Below are 18,154 nucleotides of genomic sequence, written 5' to 3' on the forward strand. Positions count from 1 at the left end.
TCCTAGCATTGAAAAGCTCAATAGGAAAGAACTTAAATCCATTGTACAGTTTTGCAGTTTTCTGTAAGGTCAATATTACGCATGGAATGCCTAATGGGAAATTGCTATAAAAATGGCAGCTAATTACAGGTTAGTGGATAAAACAACACCCTTCTCTGGAGAGCTTGTGCACATAGGTTGAAGGATAAAATAAGGCTGAATGGTATTTGATTTATCTGTGTTTATCCAAGTCAGTGGCCCAGGAAGGAAGGTAATATATGAAAAAGGGCATTTTTGGAATAGCTGTTTTTGAATTATGCTCATGAAATACACACTGTGCTATGGAGGACATGTGGGAAAGCTACACTCTGACCGCATGACTAATTTTTAAAGCCTTGCACAGAGAGAATTCCCCCCAAGAACACAGCTGGGCTATTCCTTCGTGGACTGAATGTGTCAATTATGAATTGAACAAAAATGAAATTTTACTCCAACATGGCAAAACGAACTGAGGAGGGCACCCTGCAGCTAGGGTATTATGTGGTAGTTCGTACACCAAGTACTATTATTTTATTAACTTTAAGAACATGTTTTACATATAAACAGGCAACATCAAAAAAGCTCAGTTGATAAATGAACATAATATATCACCGATGATTTCATTCTACATTAACCTACATGTATTCACTTAAACTGAAGGATTGGGGGAAAACTGGATCTCATTCCACCTTTAGTTAAGGACACAAATTGAAGTTATTTCACTAGGATTCTGAAAATCAAAGATTAACCTATGTCATCTGATTCATGCAGCAAGTGATAAATTCAGTATTTTCAAAGGAAACATTGAATTTTTTTTCTTGTGTCAAATTGAAACCTTTCAGAAACTTGTTTAAATGCATCAAGTTCCTACCCACCTTTTTAGTATGTATGAGCAAAATACTATTTAATTTCACACTCAACTAATCCTTTAATAATTTTCTTTCAGCCAGATTGAAAAAGGCTAGTATTAATTTCCTAATAAAAATTTTTTTAAAAAGTTATTGAGGATATTACTATAACCTGGGACCGGTTTCAATTTCTTTTTGTTTTTTCTGAGAATACACCAAAGATTAATGTCAATGGCAAGTGAGAAATTGTCCCTAGAGAACTATTCAAGGACATTTTCTTACTACATTTGATTGGACTGGAATGAATGGACATTATAGCATCTTCATCATCACCTTAAAATTCTATTTTCACTTATAGCGACAGTGAAGACTTTAGAACTATTACTTACTTTAAATTAATAAAGTATATCACAGACAAAAATATATAGTTTTACATTAAAGCAACATTAAGGGTCTCAATTCCTTTGAACAAAAACAAACACTGAAGAAATTTACAGGTCTGGTTAATTTTAGAGGGTGCTCTTCCTTTAGGGAAAAAAAAAAACTAGATCTTTTGTTCGTTTTATGGGCAAGATATGGTAAACCTCAGGATCAAAACACATGCCAGTTAGAAGCTTGACCACAGAAATGATGTTCGGTGTCGAAACCCAACAAAAAATAAACAAACAAAAAACCCCACTCTAACCAGAGGCATTTTAAGCCTGTACATTGAATTTCCTGTTTCCCACCAGTTTACGACCCTTAATGTTACTGGATGAATGGTTGCATATTTGAGATGATTAAAAGTAAAAGACTGGCTTAAAAGCACCTCCTCCTCTAGTATGTAATTACATACAAACTAAAGATTCCTTCTGACAGTCCTAGGAACCCCATTTGTTATTGTTTCATATATAAGCACCATTGAACCAATTTTTAAAGCACATCTGCAGTTATCAAATGTTCAGTGTGTCCTCAAGTTTCACTGATTTGCCTTTAAGAAAGAAAAGAGTAAAGTATGTTATTTTTCTCTTGCTTCTTATCATATCTGAATTGTCAAAAATGTTAATTTTGGAAGTGCTTTTAATCACTATTTTTCCCAACAGACTAAAATGGCTCCATGAAATTTGACAATTAAGTAAGGAAATCTCTATCCCCTAAAGAAGCACAGATCTGACCTTCTAAACTGCATGCAAAGTAAGGGTCTGTGTGAGAGTATTTTTCCCAAACTCCTCATGGAAATGGCAGACAATATGTAGAGAAAGCTGAGTTTTGAACTGACCAACTTCAAGTCCTTTAAAATCTTTGGGCAAAAAATAACGTGTAGCAGTTTAAAAAATGATTGACTTATGAATTACAGAAAAGGTATGTTATCTATAATATATGCCAGGTGACCCATTAACTTTAAAAAATACATCCGAATAAGTAACTACGTTAAAACTACCATCTTGGATCTTGGTGCTTTCCAAAATTCTGAAATCACTATTAGGGAGGGGCCATACCAGATTTTTTTGTTGTTCTTTTCTCCGGAGAATGGGGAAGAAGTTGGAAAGAGAAGGAAGTAAACCTTCACTCTTAGGTACAGGCCCTGCACAGCAAACTTCAGCCCGGGGCACATTTTTATGGTCAAATTAAAAACCTTTGAGAACAGGAGTTTATCATAGAAATGCTGACGGATTTTTACCCAGAGGAGGGCTAGGAGCAACACAGTTATATTAAGAAAGCTCTCCCTCAGCACGATTGAGCTTCAGCACGTGGGATAGAGTTGTCTAATGGACGCCCTTGGCCAGTAAACAACTGTGATTTAATGTGCTTGAGACTTGGTCATATGGGAGCTCTGTGACCCTCTAAGCCAAATTTTCTTTTCCTTTTGTTTTCAACTGAAATATGCCTCAAAGGGTAAAGGATTGCAATTTCAGCCTTCATTCATGGATATATTGCCTTCTTTCAACAATATCTGACAGGCCTGTTAACCGCCACCCATGGGGAGCAGGTTGCAGGAAGGTCTCATTGAACACAAAACACCAAGTGTTTTCAGTAATTTATTCACATTTTTTTTCTGCTTATTTTTAATATGCACCACGTGTAAGTTAGATGAGGGCTACGGTAAAAACATTTTCGATGACCGAAATCTTACTTTTCCTTCTAACGATCTGGAGCAAATCACATATTCATTGATTATGACGAATAAAATGATTTCTGCTACAATGTGGAGAAAAAACGTGTTCATTAATATGAACTCATGTCTACAGAGATGATTTACACGATGCAAGTAATGAAAGAGTTCTTCCTTAACTAGTCTACTATCAAACTGAAAAGATGAATCTTAAAATTCCCTTGAAAATGCCATATGGTTGGTCATGTGTCAGTAAAAGAAAGACAGTCCCCATCACCAGGCCACCACCATAAGAGAGCTATATTAAATACTTGGGAGAAAAATATGGAAATACTTGTGGTGATGATTAAATTGATAATTACATAGATACACGGCCATAATGGTACATATTTGTTCTATGATAAGTGAAATCAAAAATAAGATCAATTTGGTTATAGAAATTCCTTAAAGAACACCACCACTTAATTATTTCAAACTTGAACTGTCCCAAGAATGTCGAGAAAAAAATTAGAAAGCACTGGCTAAAAGCAAAGCAATCTGGATACACCAATGTAGTCAGCATGCCTTGTGCTTGTCTGTCAACCCTCTGAGTGCATCTCTGACATTCAGGATCTTGGTAGCTTAATGTTGGAAAGATTGCATTCCATCTGATTACTCGAGATTTCTACTTGACTGGTCACATTCCACTGTTTATTCAGCATAGATCACTCAAATTCTACAGTGATGTGCTGGGATCCCCATGCTGAATGGGCCCTGCGTTCTTCCGAGCTGTCCTTCCACAGTGCACTGAGAAACACTCCCCAGCTTCACACAGTCCAGAGTCCCCCTAGGTGTGGATGGGAAAAGGCCTGAGCCATGAGCTGCAGGTTCAGTACACTAGACATTGTAGCAATATGGTTAATGCCCACAGGAAATGCAGTAATTCAGAGAAAAGAAAGGAAAATGACAGTCCACTGCAGGTAGGTCTCTGCCCATTGCATTCTTCTTACCTTTAGAGTTGAGGCCAGGATGTAGAGCTACTCCTTAGCCTTGGAATAGTGCTTTGCTTTATATTTCTAGAGAAAGCAGTAATTTCCGACTAGTTCAGTGTTCCTCACTAATGTGGATTCTACCTACACACCAACACTCTTTCCGGTGTTCTGTGCCCCCCACCCCCACCTCCCCACAAAAAAACAACTCAACTAATTTACTGATTTATGCTACTTTGTGATTTTGTGTGTTATCACTTCTGGATGCTCTAAAAGGGAGAAAAAGAAACCTCAATAAATAATATGCTGTTTACATGTCAGGACAACACAGACCACGGAGATGAGCCTAAATGTAAAAGAGCAAAACATTTTGGAGATGGTGTTGCAAAAGTAATGACATGTGATCTAAAAATCCATATTAATGTAGACCATAGTTTCAGGGCTGAAGAGAAAAATGCAGCAAGGTGAACATGCATTTGAAGGTAAAGGACTATAGAAACGTTGTTCACAAATTTTAAGACTCTCAGATATTAAAGTATATTCAAAACAGAGAACATAGGTATACTGTTCAGCCACCCAGACACACATTTCATGAGATATCAGTCCCTGGTTGTCTCGTGGATTCCAGAGCCGAGCAAACCTTGGGAGCACACCTGAGGTGGCCACCTGCCTCTAAGACACCCCAGGCGTATCCTCTCTGAGCCCTGCGGTGATGCACAGAAGCCGTGAGCCCCCATCCTAAAATGAAATCTGTTCCAGAAGAAACTCAGGCCTGGCGACACCACGCTAGGGAGATAGATTTGGTACCAGGAGTGAAAATACAGGTCTCATACAGGACTTGGCCCACAGACAGAAAAACACTATGACATCCTGGACAGAGAAAGATAGCAGTATTAAAAAAAGTCATTTTAGGGGATGGAGGTTTTATCCTCAGGGGTATCATCTAGGTCCTTCATCCTGCTCTTCCTGGGAGACTACATAGGTAACCTAAAGGTGTACATGGAATTGTCTTACCAGTGGTTTATTCACGGAAAACTTATTTTCGAACATTCTGGATTGTGTTCCCAGTGTGCTTTCTCCTCAGCCATCTTGCAAAGCACTTGCCTCCAGTTCCCTTGTGCCCCAGCTCTCCTGTGTGTGGATTTCATACGAGATGTAGATTGCACAGCGATGACCACAGTGCATGGAAAAGCAGGTGAGAAAAAGCATGGGATCTTATTCCCTCTTTCTGTTTGAAATTCCAGCCCTGTAGAGCACCGGGCAATTTATTGCTCTTTTCCACCAGTTGTTTCTTTCCTGTAGATGTCTGAAACTGTGTAGAGAGACCCTCACTCACCAAGCACAAGACAAGCTATGGTGACTCCCTGAGAGTCTGCGCTGGTGCCAGCAGCAGCTGATATGGAAGCAGCATTTCTGGGGCATCATCAGTACATCTTCATGTGGAGATAATTTGGGGGGCACCATCTATTTCGGGGTCAAGTTCTTTGCTACAAACCCAATTCCCTCCACTTCTGATGCAGAACTCACTGCAACTGACAGTCACATCTCTAATGAAAAAAAAAATCAGTTTCTTAATAGGATTGTGAAGAAGAAAGAGTCGTGCATGTGTCGAAGTTATAAACCTGCCACGTTCTAAACCCACAGAAAAGGACAAACAAGATATCATTCTAAATGTCCTTTCTTCCTGGACATTTCAGCATCTAACAACACCCCTTGATCTGCAGTAAAATCAAGAAACATGTGTGTATACATCCAAAGGCCTGAAAAATTCCCCAACAAGAGTTCTCAATAAAATTCAATGCACTCAGAGGGTTAACAAGTGCTATATTACATACTGCAGATCCTAGCTTGACTGATGAAAACATTCATTGCTTCTAAGTTTAAAAAAAAATTGCAAATTGGCCTTAACCCTTTGAGGACTCTATTAGCAGCAAATAACCATCTTCACAAACACCACGTGTCATCTCATTCAGTAAAGGGAAACCGCTACAAAGATACCTGAAAACACTTTCAGTTCTGCCATTCAAGCATTGAGAGCTAGATAGATCAGATGAAACTGTTTTACACAAATTTGGGGGGAAAAAATCTCAGAGTCTCAAAGGGTTAAGCTAGGACTTTGAATAAAAGGGTCTTATTAAAAGGGCGAGTTGGGGGAGCGAACAGTCTCGGAGGAGCTTGGGGAGTAGTCTTCCGATTCCGAGTTGAGTTCGGGAGGAGCTGGCTGCGCCTTGTACCGGCTCCTCACATCCTGGTTGCGTCTTCGTCGGAAAACCTGCCTCTCCTTATCAAGAGCGGTGGTCTAGCAGGGGCATAAAATGAGAAAGAGGACAATTAGGGCGAGGGAAATGGCAAAACAAACTCTTTCTAGAACTTTCTTAGGTCAGAAAAATACACTGGCCAAGTTCACCTGTTCATCATGGCTCACTTTTTGTTGACAGTCACCACTCTTAGGGAGTCCTCTGCTCCCCACAAATCCAGGTCTTTTAGCGACCTGGTCATGACATCTGCAGGCACAGGCAGGATGGATGGTGTACTGGGTTTGACCCATCCCAGGCCCTCCCCAGACTTTTGCTAGCTCCACATTTATTTACCCTTGGTGGCTCCTAGACTAGCCAGAGGACACCTCCACCTTCTCTGTAAAGGGGTGCCTGCATCTTGTGTGTAAAAACACTCCCTGGGCAACGGGAATCAACATACAGCTCGGGGTAGCTGCATAATACAGATAAAGGGTGATGAAATTGACAGTCAGACATAGAAATGGAGCCACTGCTCATCCTGTTCTTTTAGCCCCTCCTCACTCTAAATGATCTTATTATCTGTTGTTGAGGGAGTGTGGCTGAATCTCTGGGAAGGATTGGTTTAATTTTAATGAAGCCAATGCCTGAAATTGAACACTGCTTTGAATGCAATTAAACCAAGTGGAAACCTTCCCACGTCACTTTTACAAAGTTCATTTTCATCATAGTATGTGGTAATTTATGAAACTGAGATTCAGTTTGGTAGGTATTCCAACTCCCAGTCTCTATGCCTCAATTTCCTGAGGAGACCTCCGACGATTCCCGGATGCACTATCTGCCTGTAGCTCTGGAAGTTATGATGACATCAGAATGGGGGACAGCAAGACTTCATCACAGATTTAACGGGTGTGGGGGAAAATTGGATCATTACAGAGAAACCCTACACAGAAAGCAGAAGAGTAGGTATGAGATCTGAAGAAAAATATAGAACACATGTGAAAGTTGAAGGCGTTCTTGTTCGAAAATCCCTCTTTAAAAGGATGTAGCCTGGAGGTTATTCTGCTTTTAAGAGATTACTTTTCCTCTACAGGGATGTATGCCACCATTTTTCCTCCTGAAAATTTACTGTTAGCTCCTTCAAAGAACAGAGATAAATTTATAGCCAGCCTGGTTCTGAGAACAAAGTGAAAACTAAGCCCCTCATACAACTGCAGTATAGCATTAGGGCAATCTTAGATCTAAAATAGGCCAATCAAAGTTCCAAAATGAAGTAATAAAGAGAGAAAGAGAGGCAGTGTGTAGAACCAGTACAGTAAGTGGCTTCGTTGGGCTGAACTGCTCTACTTTAAAAACTATCCACACACTGAATGAACAGTGTTATAAACCAATGAGGAAGACAAACCTCAATAATTCACTTCTTGTCTCACTAGATTGTTAATACGATGATTCAGTGACTGGTCTGTTGAAATGTCTACCTTTGATTCTTCTACTTGTGGAATTTTTAAGTATCCTCATATAGTTCTCAGTCTCATACCCACTGATTTTATGATATTTTCAGTATCATAAACCCAAATTCCTAACTTTATTTAAAACATTGTAAAGTTACAACACATGGTATTTTGCTTTCAAAGCAAACTGAAATGTTCTGTTTGTGTAGAGTTGAATGTTTGTGAAAAAACAGACGTCTATTTAGTCTGCCTTACATAAAAAGCATTTTGTAGTTAATCCAAGAGTAACATAAACTCCTCGCGGAGTTTATGTTGTATAAAAAAATCTTTCTATTTCTACCTCCTTGAGAAAGAGAAAAGTCACTGGCACTGGAATGAACTCTGACTCGTGAGCAGAGGCAGTCAGCTGTGGGGAAGAAAAGCACATCACGTCTGTGGTCAGGGATTTCGCGTCCCACTCTGTCCATTGCTGACCATTCACCCAGCTGTCTCATCTTTTAAATAAGGAGCACCTTTCCATTCTCACAGAGCTGCTATAGGTAGAAATGGATGTGCCAATGCTTTCTAAACAGCCAAGACTCCCAGAAATGTAATGTGTTCTTTTCTTTGCAATTCTATGTAAGACATCGTTTTAAAATTAAGTAACCGCAGGTCACAGAAAAGCAATGTGCACAAAGCCCACATTAGAATTTAACTCAGTACTTTCCCTCCTTCCTTCATTTTCACTGGCACCTTCTTGATATTTACCTCGTCTTCCCATTATCCACTCAATACTTCACACTTTCGGCTGCAGCCACTGAAATATACCATTCCCTCAAAAATACTGTGATTAGGTTTATGCAGAAGCTGGTGGCACTTAATGTTGAGCCCATGTTTGGATGGTCCCCTCACCCTCATTTTCATTTCTGCAAATCCTTAAAAGCACAATCCTATTCTCTTCCTTACTTGTCCTACCTCAAAAGCCCTTGCCCTGTCCCTGTTGAAGCAGTCAGTTCTGGCCACTCCTACAGATTTCCCTAGTCAGCAGCTTTCTAAATGTTCACCTTTGTACATAAGGCCTCGTGCACAAATGCTCCTGAGCTTTCAGCTGCATGGATCCCCAGGATCCTCATGACACTCATTCTTGGAAACGTTTCATGGTCATGGGCGTGTGTCATGGAGTAAGTGGTTCAAGGTTGTTGCTATTGGATTTGCAGACTCTTAAAAGTTGAATAAGAATTTATAACGCATTTTTGTCCAATAATCTGTCTTTAGGCAGGGAAACTGAGGCCCAGGATGTGAAGAGACTTGCCCATATGCATTGCTAACTAGGAGCCAAACTCAATCTTCTCTTGTGCAAAACCCAAGCAGTTTCTGCCCATTTACTCTGAAGTTTATTGAAACAATAAAAAGTCACTGCACTCCCAGCAGCTCCTCCCTTCTCTGTTCCCAGCCAGCATGAGCTAGGGAGAAGAAACTGGCCACAGCTAGCATCAAAGGCCAAATACAGTGGTTTCTCCACACTGATGATCAGAGATACTTCTCTTAGGAGAAGCGGGTGGGAACCACTGCGTACACAATCCTGTGTACACATTCTGCATTTTGAGGCTCGTAAACTCCTAAGGAGACCTGAATCTGATGACAGAGGTGCAGCTTCCTACGCTCAGGTCCTCATAGTATTCTCAAACCAGCACTGAGGGCTCCCAACTGACTTGCTCTCAGAGATGTTCCAGAGGGTGTTCCTGCCAACAGGTCTCTCCTTCTGGGCCCCAGCTCACTCTGCTTACAGAAAGTATTTTAGGAACTTCTTCCTTCTGTTTCCATGACAATCTAGTACCGCTATCGTTGTTAATCCTGCCTGCACCCATAATTGACCCTAATGAACTGTTCTCCCTACCACATTGTAGACTCTTTGGAGGACCAAGGTCAAGTCTTGGACATCGTCTCTGTGTTTTCAACAGTTCATAGCACACAGTAGATGTTCTATGAACTTTGTGGCATTTGAAAGATGGGAAGGATGGGAAAGTACAATGGAGGTGATCTGTTTCTCTCTCTTCAATAACTTTGTGGCTTTTGAAATATAAGAAAATACAGTAGAGGTGATTTGCTTCTCTCTGGAGCACCCATCTTCTGGTCCATCCTGCATACAGCTGTCAGATCAATTTCTACAGGGTCCTTGTCCCAGCCTTTGCAATGTGCTTCCAGTAACAACTTCCAGTGTGAAATAACTATTATTACTCAAAATGATCCTATGGCTTCAGTGGACTCATTGTCTTCCTTTAGTGGACACTTGATTTACAAGCACAGCATCTGTTTACTCTGCCTATGGTTAACCATATCTCAATTACCCTTTGAACACCTCCTCACTCCCACACTCTGTGATTTCAATGAAGTTTACCCTACCTCTATCTCTGGGAGTAGGGTTGGGGTGGGCTTGCGACCCAGGAGCAAGCCTGAGTTTACTGCATTCCCCAGTACCCATGAATGGCCCAAGATGGGCACCCAACCCCATCAATAGGACATGGTAAGACTTTTGCTGAAACTTCACATTTACAATTTTGAGAGGATGGCAGCCTGGAGCTGCTTCTCCCATCCTAGTGCCATGTGAAGTCCAACACTAAAGCCAATACAGAGAGGCAGGATTGAAGAATGTCAAGAAACCAAGCACTGACAGTGCTGGATCCATCTATAACTGAAGTCAGACTCAACCTGTGAACCTTTCAGGCTATGTAAAAGAATACATTTCCTTTTTTGCTTAAGCCAGTTTGGTTTTGGTTTTCTTCACTTGCCATAAAAACAGTCCAAACTGATACATCTCTGAATGTACTTTATTCTCACATCTACTTCTTGGTTCAAGGTACTTGCCAACATGCAATTACCTCTCTTCCTCTCTCTTCCCACTCAAATTAATTAATTAATTTAATTTTATATTATTTTATTTGAGATGGGGTCTTGCTCTTGTTGCCCAGGCTGGAGTGCAGTGGCGCGATCTTGGCTCACTGCAATCTCCGCCTCCTGGGTTCAAGTGATTCTCCTGCCTCAGCCTCCCAAGTAGCTGGGATTACAGGCACCCATCGCCATACCTGGATAATTTTTGCATTTTTAGGAGACGGGTTTCACCATGTTGGCCTGGCTGGTCTCAAACTCATGTCCTCAGGTGATTCATCTGCCTCAGCGCCCCCAAAGTTCTGGGATTGCAGGCGTGATTTACCGCGCCTGGCCAATTTATTCATTCTTGAACACTTGATCAAATTTTATCTTCTGTATCATACTTTTTCTTCCTAAACTCCTTAGGCAAGAAGTGTTTCGACCAAACTTTTGGAAATTAATTGCACACTGACCTTCTATTATTTTTTTCTTTGCATACTCCCCAAATACCTTGCCAACTACTCTATGGTAGAATTTGAAATTTCTTTGCATTTTCCAGATGCTTAGTATACTGTGGCACACATATTAGGTATGTATTAAATACTTCTTAATTAATACAGCATTATTTTAGGGGATTATATACTTTCTGAATAATAACAATAACACAAAGTAGAATTCAAAGCAACTCTAACACAAAAAAGTAAGAAGTTAAAGGTAATAAGAGGCAATATTTAAGACTATAATTTATGTTTCAAATATGACCAAATTCTTATGTCAGATAAAGTTAAAATTCTCTTATAAATTCACTCATTCAGCAAGCTTTTACTGTGGTCTAACTTCTTACAACACTAAACACTGTCGTGTATGATGTTTAGAAGCTTGTGGCTACAAAATTAACTTGACTCAAATATATGCACTTCATCTTTTCCAATTCAATTTTGTAGCCCATCTATGCAGTTTGGGACAGATGAAGTTACCAAGGAAATAGCACAATAGGCTATTTTATAATTTTTATAAGGCATTGTCATAAAACATGTAATCCAATTGAAAATTTCTTCCCTGCCACTGCAGAAACAAAAAGCATTTGAACTATAATGTGTTCCTCTGAAATCCTGCATCACAACTTCAGATTCTGAGCCCTTTCAACCATTTCTAAAAGGCAGCTTTCTTCTTCTTATTATTATCATTATCATTATTTTGGTTCCTCAAGAGTTAGCTTGATTTTGTTTGTGTGTATGTGGATAGGTTTATTCTTTATCAATCACAAAAAAAATCCCCAGACATCAAGCAAATAGTGTCTCTTCTTCTTAATGCCTGTTTTTGTAAATTAAGGATGTCCTCAGGTATAGGCTTGAGGCTCCGTGAATACTTAAGAGTTCCTAACAGATTTATTATTTCGTCAGTTATTTTGTTCACAGTTTGTAGCTTTGTTGGAACCTACATGAATAGGCTTGCAATGGGAATCCCAGGTGTTTCCTTAGTAAGTTATCACTTCATTAAGAGCTCCTAAGGGACTCTGAAGAGTGTATTATTATCACATTTTGGTGCTGATTATCACAGGTTAGAGGTGAGCAAGAAATATCTTGAGATTCTGGAGTTGACCAGTGGTAACCAAGGATGCAGCTCTAACTTAGTTACTTCAAATATGTGCACAATAGCGACTGCTATGCTGTGGGTGAGAGCTGACTAATGATGGCCTGGGGGAAGCTGGTAAAGAGAGAACACATGGTTGATTAAATAAATGGTATAGAGAAATGGACTAATATAAACCTGTCCTACCCAGAGAAACACTGGGTATTCCTACCGCAAACTGTAAGCCCTGGCTTATCACAAAGCCCTTTGCAGATGCTAGGTCAAGTGTGAAGACAGAGGAAGGGTAAAATAATGCCAGCCACCTCAGCAAGTCGGGTGGCTGCACACATGGTAGCTTAGGGAAATCCATCCCCATCATGTTGGTGCCTGCTGTAACACCAGGCCATACATCAATACAAGACAGTGCTTGCCTAATGTCAGATTTATTCCCACAAAGGCTGCATCTACTGAATTTGGCCAGTGGCCTCTTCTGTTAGAATGAAATGACACTGTCCTCCACATGTGCTCAGATAATTTAAATCCTTCGTTCTGACATTAAATTTGGAAATCAGTATACAGACATACGAACTACCCATCTGGTATATCTGCAACGTTAGAGGAAAAACATAGCATAGAGGAAGAAGGTCGGGAATAATCAAGAACATGAACCGAAGCACTAGCTTAGGTTTTGCCAGTCTCAGTCACCCCACGTCTCTAATGAGTGTTTCGTCTGGTAGCTTTAGCGTGATCCCCTTGGAAGGAGCAGTAGGTGAAGTCAGAAGAGTTAGCTTTTTGTCCTAGCTCAGCTAATTATGTGACCTTGGACATGTTTTCTAACCAAATCAAGCCTCAATTTCCAGGTCCATAGACTGAAGGGGGGTTATTTTGCCTGATCCCTAGGGAAACCTTCACCTATGAAATTCTATGAATATGCTTAATATCACCATCGATCTACTTAATGGGTTATGTTTTTCTCTTAGCAAACAATAGGCCTTCCAGTCTATGGACCAAACACATTTCTGTTCTGCAGTATTTGGAGGATTCGCAAGAGATGTACCTCATTTTCATTGTGAGGCGATGTTCTCTGTCATGGCAGTAATTATTGGATTTAAGTAACTGCATTTTTCAGAGGCAAACATTGACTGCTTTTCCTTTTTTGCTCTTCTTAATTTATTGCTAGCCATCACAAATAGTCTTCATTTCATTAATAAAAGAACATTATTGTGCATTTTGCCTTTTAGCCCATCCATTATTCATACTACCTAGGAGACTGAACTGGGGATGCAGCTGCTGGGACATTAATCTCAGGAACCCTTTCTTTTGCTTACCCTCACTCTGTGGGACTACATTACGATTTGCTTGTCATTTTGGAAATGTTTTGCTTGCTAGTAAAATTAAACTGACAAATCAATTGAAATATCCACCCCCCTCATTTTATTGGGCTTACTCTCATGCTTATTGAGGCTCTGTTTTGTTTTGCTTTCATATCCTTTTGAGGCCTTGCCAGAAATGGCACTGTATCTGAAGACATGGCATGGCTTTCCTTAAAGACGACCATTAAAATGGGAAAAGGAGGGCGTCCTGGGATGCAGCTGAGTAGCCTTCCAAGCTGCTTACTTCCTAGGCATGACTATCTTAAATATGATTCCCCATTTTCCTGGGAGAGCTGACCTTGTGCTTCTGCACTACTAATCCTAAACACAGGCTTCTGCTGCGGACCTGGTTCTTAATAGTCTTAAACTGGCCTAGCTCTGCAGTGGGTTTCTGATGGCCTCCCATCAGACAGTTAAAATTACAGCCAATTGGTGGGAGTTGAGGTCAGGACAAAATACATGTGTTTCCTCTGCCCAGTAGCCCCTGATTTTCCCATAGAAGCTCAACCTCAGTGGAACTGCCATGTTTGTTCTCCGTCATATCAGTGAATTAAACAGCCACCAAGAGCACATTTGCCTTAAGAAACTCTATGAAAATTTAGTGCTTACAAAGCAGGTAAGTCAGGGGTAGCTCATTGCAGAAACCGTTTCTACCTTGCCAAAAGCCTTAGTCCTGGATTGCCAAAAGTGGGATGTTATTCTGGAGCATCTCATATGTGATTTGATTGCCCGAACTTTGACGTATCCAACTCTTCAAAAACATGTCTATCCTGAAAATCAGTGAAAGAATGGTCCCTTCTCTGGAGAGGTCAATCATTTATTTGTTAACTTAACAAATATTTACTGAAGGCCTCTTCTACTAAAGCGGAGATATAGTTTTTAACAAGCCCTAATCCTGGTATTGTAAAATTTGCATTTGTACAATGGTGTCTTTTAATTTAGACATATTTTCCCCCTAGAAAGGGTATTGGAAAACTTTTCTGGAGAGGGCAAGATAGTTAATATTTTAAGTTGTACAAGCCACATGGTTCTCTGACTCAACTACTCAACTCTGCTGCTGTAGGGCAAAAGCAGCCACAGACAATTAGTAAACGAATATGTGACTGTGTTCCAATAAAACTTTATTTACAAAAAAGGAAGTGGGCTAGATTTGGCCTATTGTCCATATTTTACCAATCTCTGTCCTAGAGTTTCACATTTTAAACTTATACTTCGTCAGAGCTTTGGCTATAGCTACTTCAGGTAAAACATTAACGCCACAAAGGCACACAAGAAGTATGACATATGAATTACTGAGCAGTTGAGCCTAATCAGAGCATAAAAAAAGTTCACGATTCTATTTTAATAACAAATGCCTCTCTCTGGAGAGATATCGGTTTTCTCAGGAAAATCTGTGGAGTGGGTGATTTGCTCTTGGAAGAGAGGGAAACAGAAAGCAATATTTTTTTACTTTCTTCTTTGGGCTGGGTTGTGTGAAAGCACTTTTGCACAGGCAGCTAATTTAATCCTCATCACAGACATGGAAGGTAGATAACACTCTTCTCTGTTTTGTAGGTGTGGAAATTGAAAACCAGACAGAGAATGTAACTTGTCCAAGGTCATTCTGCAGGAAGTGGGGTGGACTAGATCCAAACCCAGGGCTTCTTGACTCCAAAGGCCACACTCTTTCTGTACACTGGGCTGCCAATTTTTAATCGAGTTCATTTCATCTCAATCTCCATGACTTTTTTTTTTTTTTTTTGAGATGGAAATTTGCTCTTAGTGCCCAAGCTGGAGTGCAATGGCACGATCTTGGCTCACTGCAACCTCCACCTCCTTGGTCCAAGCAATTCTTCTGCTCAGCCTCCCCAGTTGCTGGGATTACAGGCGCCCGCCACCACGCCTGGCTAAGTTTTTGTATTTTTAGTAGAGATGGGGTTTCACCATGTTGGCCAGGCTGGTCTTGAACTCCTGACCTCAGGTGATCCGCCTGTCTCAGCCTCCCAAAGTGCTGAGATTACAGGCGTGAGCCACTGTGCCCAGCCTTCATGACTTTTTAATTTCTAAAAGTGCCTTGTGTCTGACATGTATTTGAGAATTGTTTATTTCAGCCTATGAACATTAACACCCTTTCTTAATAGAAGGTGTGTCAATACTTAGACTTAAGTTCTTTATGTATGATTTTCTGCACATTTACACTTCATAAAGCCTCTATCCTCAGCCGGGTGCAGTGGCTCACATCTATAATCCCAGAGGTTTGGGAGGCCGAGGCAGGCAGATCACCTGAGGTCAGGAGTTTGAGACCAGCCTGACCAATATGGTAAAACCCCATCTCTACTAAAAATACAAAATTAGCCAGGTATGGTGGCTCATTTGCTTGAACCCCAGAGGTGGAGATGGCAGTGAGCCAAGATCGTGCCATTGTACTCCAGCCTGGGCAGTAGGAGTGAAACTCCATCTCAATAATAATAATAAAAAAAACCTCTGTCCTCTCAATGACCCTCACTAAGGAGTATTCACAAAGTATAGTAGGAATGAATATGTAGAAATGTACGTAGATGTTCACTCTTAAGTCAAAACGAGGGAAAGAAGTTCTGAGGCATGGCCAGAATAAATACGATACTACATCATTTCCAGTCAATCTAGAATCATCAGGAATCTTAGGAAAATGTTAAAAATCTCACTTCAATTTACACTCAATGATTAAGACTTGGGATGCCATGGCATTTTCTCTTTTTTAATAATACGTGAGCTAAAGTTTAAAAAGACATATATGTCATTGGAATCCCTCTCTTAAGGGGCCTCTGAAAACGAAAGAAAATAAAACCTCAGTGAGCAACCTGTTTGAGTTGGGAAATGTAACGCATGTTTCACGATTCCCATGTTCTTTCCAATGACCCTTGGTGACCTTCATGCCACAACAGGCATAGCTATCACTCATCTTTTGAGCCTCTTGGCCTAATAACTCAGGCTTGGGTACCACGGTGCAACTGCAAGACCAATCCTCACTGCTTTCCTGAGACTTCTCTCTAGCCGCAGTCTGAGTGGTTTTGAAGTTTGAATCTATGACTTTTTGATGTGTTAAAATGAACCCCCCAACTCTGTTACAGAGCGAGCCTATGGAGTGGGTGCAGCATCTGCTCCTGCCTGCTAATCAGGCTCTGGCTCTCCTCGGGGACCGTGTTCTCACTTGGCAGAGCAAGGCCAGGACAACTTGCCACTGAGCAACCTGCAATGCATTGCAACTTGCTGGATACGTTTGGTTGCGTCTGGCTGAGGCTGGCCCGAGAGCCTTTCTCACACCACAGCGAGGTTCCTCCCTGGCTTCCAGGGGAACAGTTCTCTCAAACCTGCGCCGAGCAAGATGCATTTAACTGACCCCATTCCTTTTAACAACTGAGCATGACACCTTTTAATAGCCTCGCAAAGACAGCGCGCGGCCGCCACCGCTCTGCCTCATTACTCACTGTTTCAGGACGGTGCTCGAATCCAATATGCACATTTTAGTCACGTCATGCCTGGGAACTCAACCACCCTTTTGTCCTAGCTCACCTCCCCATTTTATCGTATTTCTCGTGTTTAGCTTATGTCTTGTTTTGATATTTATTTAATTGGGTTACCCGGTTCTGGCTGTCGCCCTGTTCTGCGTGCTGAAGGTGCAGGATTCTTCTTCATGCGTTACAGGACATAGGACCTGCCATGGTGACAGCTTCACTTGGAAAAGGTAGAAATGTGTGTGACTGTGTCCCCTTTGAATCAGGATGCACTTCCAGGAGGGGGAAACTGTAACGGGATGTAAGTGTTTTCCAGTGGCTTGCAGCAGGGGAAAATGGTGGCTTGTTAGGGCAGGAGAGCATGGAATAGCCCAGTAAGCTCATTCCTGGGCAGCGTCCCCCCAGACTCCAGGTGATAAGAGTAAAGTCTCCTGGATGCATGGGTCAAGTGGAGGATGCTGCTCCCTTGGAAGCAGCTTTCTGGTAAGAGGCTGGAGAATGGAGAGAAAGGGGAAAACAAACCCCCACCGTTTCTCTACAATCACCAAAAAACTAGTTACAAGGGAAACACCAATTCTGGGCACCCTGAGGAGATGGTTTTCCCAGCCTGTGCCCTTATGCGATCTGCTTTACAAAAAGAAAGCCCGACTCCCAAGCGTTCTGCTTAGAGCAGTAAAAACAGCGATGAGCGCTTTAAACACAACAATTGGGAGCAGGGATGCTCGCCTGTAATGATTGTTTATGTTAGAAAGTTGGCTGCCACCGTGGTTAGACAAATGCTCCCACTTCTGTGGAGATAAAAGGCAAGCACTTGTAATCAGTAAGGAGAGCGTGTATGTTCTGGGGCTAAATGGCATTATAAAACTTCCTAATTAAGCATATACGCCGATGAGTTTTTAGCATCGTTTCTCCAATTTAGCTTTACATACTGGGTGCGCTGTTCAGTACAGCATTAACTATAAACATTGTTGTTACTGCCCCAGCTGGAAAACAGAGCAGTTTATGTGTGCAAGAAAAAAGAGATTATCTCCCATCTGCTCCTGCCCATTATTCAGAGATGTGTCATTTTGTCTGCTGATGGGAACCATCACTAGGATTTTACTTAAATGGCCTTTTTATACTTGGCTCCCTTTATTAATTACTGTATTTACTTGGGGTTTTGTTCCGACCCTTAATCCTACAAATTTAGTAATTTAATTTATGACTTTATATGTGTAATTTTTATACAAATAGGCACAACTGTAATTAGATATACCTGATGCCTATTTTTAATTGTAT

General features: G+C 41.0%; 1 protein-coding gene across 5 annotated transcripts in view; it reads right to left on the reverse strand.

The window, feature by feature from the left end:
- Positions 1 to 530: 530 nt before the first annotated feature.
- Positions 531 to 18,154, reverse strand: part of DCLK1 (doublecortin like kinase 1) — a 357,933-nt gene continuing 340,309 nt past the window's right edge. For 4 of the 5 annotated variants that reach the window (XM_032294456.1, XM_032294457.1, XM_032294459.1 and 1 more), the window contains one exon: positions 531 to 6,225. In XM_032294456.1, the coding sequence (XP_032150347.1) occupies positions 6,061 to 6,225 (165 nt within the window). In that variant the 3' untranslated portion in view covers positions 531 to 6,060. Of the gene's footprint in view, positions 6,237 to 18,154 lie in introns of all 5 variants that reach the window. The other variant, XM_032294458.1, reaches the window with a different exon arrangement.

This window comes from Sapajus apella, unplaced genomic scaffold, assembly GCF_009761245.1.
Source record: "Sapajus apella isolate SASKATOON/1434 unplaced genomic scaffold, GSC_monkey_1.0 scaffold32, whole genome shotgun sequence".
In the NCBI taxonomy this organism is placed as follows: Eukaryota; Metazoa; Chordata; class Mammalia; order Primates; family Cebidae; genus Sapajus; species Sapajus apella.